The 5350-nt window shown below is 37.4% G+C and overlaps 1 protein-coding gene across 3 annotated transcripts; it reads right to left on the bottom strand.

Annotated features, from left to right (window-relative positions):
• Nucleotides 1-207: 207 nt before the first annotated feature.
• LOC127834490 (uncharacterized) lies at nucleotides 208-3432 on the bottom strand. 3 transcript variants are annotated; one of them, XM_052360358.1, is made up of 2 exons: nucleotides 1679-3432; nucleotides 208-715 (listed from the first exon to the last, which is right to left on the bottom strand). In XM_052360358.1, exon 1 carries the CDS (start codon nucleotides 3314-3316, stop codon nucleotides 2117-2119), a length of 1200 nt encoding a protein of 399 aa, XP_052216318.1. In that variant the 5' UTR covers nucleotides 3317-3432; the 3' UTR covers nucleotides 208-715; nucleotides 1679-2116. The 3 variants fall into 3 exon arrangements, with proteins under 3 accessions (XP_052216318.1, XP_052216316.1, XP_052216317.1); XM_052360356.1 differs by lacking the exon at nucleotides 208-715 and adding an exon at nucleotides 742-1385 and having other exon boundaries at nucleotides 1707-3432; XM_052360357.1 differs by lacking the exon at nucleotides 208-715 and adding an exon at nucleotides 742-1064 and having other exon boundaries at nucleotides 1707-3432.
• Between the last annotated feature and the right edge of the window lie 1918 nt (nucleotides 3433-5350).

The raw sequence follows: 5350 nt of genomic DNA, 5'->3' as shown, positions 1-5350 counted from the left end.
GAAATATAAGAAAGAGATTGGTTAAGTTTTAAAGGTGCTATGAGAAAATGTAACAAAAGTGTGACAGAAGGAAGGACAAACTGGCAACTATATGCTCCGCCAGAATTTTATTTCGGAGAGCATAAAAACTAATTACTAGAGAACATTATATTTACAAAACACAACAACATTAATCTAACAGTATTTACAATTTTACATGCAATAATATATTAATAATTAATATCCAATGCTAACACAAACCTAATCAAACATCATGTATATTTACATAACAAACAACATTAATTTTACAGTATTTACATGCGTAAAAAACCCAATGAAACATGTATATATTTACATAACACACAACATAAACTTTCATGTAACTCAGCACCCTTCAATCCCATGAAGATGCTTTTCCGTTATCCAGCATTTTCCAGCATATATTGAGAGTAAAGTAAGATTGAGTTCATGGGTCGGAGTGGGCCGACAAGATACAGGTTATAAGTAGTTTATTTATGTTTTGATACAAATTTCCTGTTTATTCCGACAACCTATTTATTGGAATTGTTATTGCTTGACATGTTTGTAGATATTTTGTTTTTTGTTTATTTGTTAAATAGATTTGACGATGGTAATATCAGATTTATGTAAAAATTGTCGATTTTATGTGCCTTTCAACAGATGCAGCCAGAGCAGGGCGAATAGACAAGAAGCCGATGACGCTGCGTCGAGGGACCTGTCATCTATGCCCTGCTTGGCGACACCTCTCGTGGCTATTGTTGATGGGTCGGAGTGGGCCGACAAGATACAGGTTATTAGTAGTCTATTTATGTTTTGATACAAATTTCCTATGTTTATTCCGACAACCTTTTTATTGGGATTATATTTTTTATGCTTGACATGTTTGTAGATATTTTGTTTTTTGTTTATTTGTTAAATAGATTTGACGATGGTAATTTCAGATTTATGTAAAAATTGTCGATTTTATGTGCCTTTCAACAGATGCAGCCAGAGCAGGGCGAATAGACAAGAAGCCGATGACGCTGCGTCGAGGGACCTGTCATCTATGCCCTGCTCGGCGACACCTCTCGTGGCTATTGTTGATGGGTCGGAGTGGGCCGACAAGATACAGGTTATTAGTAGTCTATTTATGTTTTGATACAAATTTCCTATGTTTATTCCGACAACCTTTTTATTGGGATTATATTTTTTATGCTTGACATGTTTGTAGATATTTTGTTTTTTGTTTATTTGTTAAATAGATTTGACGATGGTAATTTCAGATTTATGTAAAAATTGTCGATTTTATGTGCCTTTCAACAGATGCAGCCAGAGCAGGGCGAATAGACAAGAAGCCGATGACGCTGCGTCGAGGGACCTGTCATCTATGCCCTGCTCGGCGACACCTCTCGTGGCTATTGTTGATGGGTCGGAGTGGGCCGACAAGATACAGGTTATTAGTAGTCTATTTATGTTTTGATACAAATTTCCTATGTTTATTCCGACAACCTTTTTATTGGGATTATATTTTTTATGCTTGACATGTTTGTAGATATTTTGTTTTTTGTTTATTTGTTAAATAGATTTGACGATGTTAATTTCAGATTTATGTAAAAATTGTCGATTTTATGTGCCTTTCAACAGATGCAGCCAGAGCAGGGCGAATAGACAAGAAGCCGATGACGCTGCATCGAGGGACCTGTCATCTATGCCCTGCTCGGCGACACCTCTCGTGGCTATTGTTGATGGGTCAGAGTGGGCTGACAAGATACAGGTTATAAGTAGTCTATTTATATTTTGATACAAATTTCCTATGTTTATTCCGACAACCTTTTTATTGGGATTATATTTGTTTGACATGTTTGTAGATATTTTGTTTTTTGTTTATATGTTAAATAGATTTGACGAAGATGATTTATCCATTGCGTCGCAGGCTCTCGTTGCATTTAATACGTAAATCTCTGATATGATGGTGAACATGATTTTGTCTGTAATATCAGATTTATGTAAACAAAATTGATTATATGTGCCTAGCAGTTGTATGTTAGGTGCCTACATACATGCATGTACTCATGTTTTCTGAATATAATTTGTTCCATTAGAGACATGGTATTTATTTCCCAGATGTAATTTTAAGTTATAAATGCAATTGTCGTTCATAGATTAAAACAATGGCACATTCTTCAAGTGGTGTTCTCACTGTATTTATGGAAAAATTTTGTTGTTCTGTTTCCTCTAAATTTCCGTGGCACAATTGAACACGCTCATCACTGTAAAAAATATAGTGATTATTATCAACACACCCAACAGTAGTGTAGTGTTGGTGGTGATGATTGACAGACGCTTTGAACTCATAGGTCTCGTTGTTAATAAAAATGTTATTATCAAGAGAGATTCTCTTTTGTGCCCTACGATGAATATTTATTATCAGGAGACTGGGCGGTCTGACCAATTCACGTTTGACCTCATGTAACTTTTCACCACAATGTTCACAATTAAGCAATTTCTGTTCCATTAGCCATTTGTTAATGCCCTCTTGTATACGTATTTGTGCTTCTTCTATATCTACAAGATTGATTAAGATTCTTTGGGATCGGAATTGTTCTTTGATTTTTGAGGAACTGCAACTTTGACATGTTTTTGTAGTTTTGACAGTTCCCTTGTGAATTTGGCAATCGTATGTTTGATCAAGAAGGTCAAAAAGTTTAACAAGGAACTCATCCGCATCGTGTTCTATTCCTAGGCGCCAACCAGGGAGCAGGGACTCTGTTAGTTTTATAATTGGCATTTTAGGGAGATCCCTTAGGGGTAAATTGTGATGCCGATAGGCACGATTTACAACCTCATTCAGTGCACAAAGAGGACAAATCTCATTTTGAAGGTGGTAACCAGAGCATTGCTGGTGCAAGTATTGACACTCCCTTAAGAAGGCATCAAAACTTCTGGTATGGCAAAGAGCTATAATTGGGGCATTCAAAAAGCACACATTATTTCCACTGTTTTGCAAACCTTTAAATGTTTGTCTGGAAATATCAGGTCGAGTTTTTAGGGACAGCAAATTTTCATTAGGTATGGGATCAAGAGGTGACAATTTTTGTTTTGGGGTTGGTAATTTCCTTTTCTTAATGTCACATGATGGGCCTCCGAGAGATAACTTATCGTCAAATTGTCTTTTTAAAACCTTTGGTTTAACAGATTTGTTCTTTTGGTAATTAGTCAAGGTTTCATAATCCTCTTGACTTATGTGTGGTGCTGCTTCAGCTACCAGATATTCCTGGGTTTCGATCAACTTTTCAAGCACTCTCATAATAACATTTGTATCGGTGTCTATAAACATAAGTTGCACGATGCGAATCAGTTCCTCTTTGTCCTTTTTGATACTTAACCTTTTTGCAAAAGCTTGATCTATGATACTGTTTGCCAAATCATTATAATGAGTAGTCCAAAATGGGTCGCCACAGTTTTTATGTCGGTACATGCGTTCAGACTTAACTTTTACGGCTTCTTCAAATGCTTGTGCATCAAGAACATTTTCCTTAAGCCTTTGTACTTTTAGGTCCATGTAATTTGGAAAAGTACGTATATGAAGATGGGCGGGACTTCTAACCCTAGAAATGGCAACCAGGAATATGCCAGGCACATGAAACCAGCCATCCAGATCAACTTCAGCCAATGGGAAATTAGCTCCTTGTCCTTTAAAACTTGTTGCTGCATCTCCTCCTTCGAGTGGCAAGGCGATTCTAATCATGGGTATGTTTGACTTTGTCTTCCCAGCTTTTTGTTTGTAACTTTCAACAGGAGGAATTGGGACATAATTTTCGCATCCTGGTAATCTTAAAATATTTGGGCCCGAGTAATTGGAAGCTTCTATTACCATAAAATCAGGCATTTCTGGTGGGTTACTAGGACCCTGAAACTTACAGGTCATGTGTACGCCTGAAGGAAACTCATCAACAGTATCCTTACAATAAGGAACATCATCAACAGAAAGCAATACACTCTTTGGGGGAATCTGCTGTACTTTTCCACATGTATCGATTGGTTTTGTAGTAATGCAGTCCTGTAATTCTCCTGTTTTCAAATCTGCACTAGTTAAAGAAGCAACAATGCTGTCCCTGTTATATATTGGTCCCACCAAAGTATGTAATGATCCATTGTAGAGACCTATACTTGGAGCAATGTTACGTAAGAGCATGACTCTCATTCCCCTGCATGCGTGCCAGCTGGGTGGGGCACCTTCAAATTCTTTTGCAGACATTGCTCTCAGCTTGTTTTCTTTTGCTGCTGGACGATGTATTGAGTCGATTCGCATTATCGGATTTCCTGTTATTTTGTGATGTCTGAGAAGAGCTTTTGCGTTTTCAGACTCAACAGTTGACCTATTTTCATGGTTTTTTGAATGAAAATGATACCCATGGATGATATGTGCACTGTTCCACTTCCCGTCCATCTTCATATCACGTTCTGTTGCACAGTTTTTCCTAAGGAATAGCATTTCTTTTTCCCTGCATTTTTTTACCATACCTCATATTGACAAGCACTTTTCCAGTGAAACATTGACTAATGGGATCAACATCTGTTCTTTTGACTTCAGTCAAAAACACAGCATCAAATTGGCCCAGCATCAGATCTTTCCGACAAGCAGTAATATCATCTGATAAAAGACGATCTTTAGGCGATGTTAAGGATTGCCATTTGTCATAGTTTGGTATTGTTTGTAACGGTGGAAATTTGAAGACCTGTCTAAACCTTATCAAACCATTAATAGAAAGGGAACTGCATTTTTTGTTTTCATGCGTGTACGAACGAGCGCTCCAGAGAGGTTCAGCTGCAATCGGAAGAATCTGTGCTGGGTCCCCAATAAGAACAATGCCAATATTGTCGAGATCAATGTTGCACTGAATCAGTCGTTCAGTTACAAAGGCAAACATCTCTCGTGACAGCATGGAAAACTCATCAACAATGAGGAGAAAGAATTTTTTGGGGTCAAAATTGAGCAAAAGTCTGGAATATGTGGCAGATGTTTCTTCCAGACGCAAATCTTTTTCATTTAGATGGACAGGTATACAAAAAAGTCGATGCAAAGTCTCTGACTTGAAGTACATCTGACTTGATGCAGCTCCTGTGGGAGCTGCAAGTTTGATTCTGTCTGTCCAAGTGCTTACCTGTGCATCTGAATCAGGGTTAGATTGTAAGAGGCTTATTACACTGCTTATGATGCATTTTAGTGTCCAGCTTTTTCCAGTACCTGGATTGCCCATTAGAATGAGACGCAAGGGGTTTGGGGGAGGTGCTTGTTTTTTTTTTTTCCAATTTAATCTAATTTTAACATAATCAACAACAATGTCATGAGCCATCTTTTGTTTATCAT

Source organism: Dreissena polymorpha, chromosome 6, assembly GCF_020536995.1.
Source record: "Dreissena polymorpha isolate Duluth1 chromosome 6, UMN_Dpol_1.0, whole genome shotgun sequence".
NCBI classification, from domain to species: Eukaryota; Metazoa; Mollusca; class Bivalvia; order Myida; family Dreissenidae; genus Dreissena; species Dreissena polymorpha.
The sequence above is the reverse complement of the archived record's forward strand: the minus strand, read 5'-3'. Positions and strand labels throughout refer to the sequence as shown.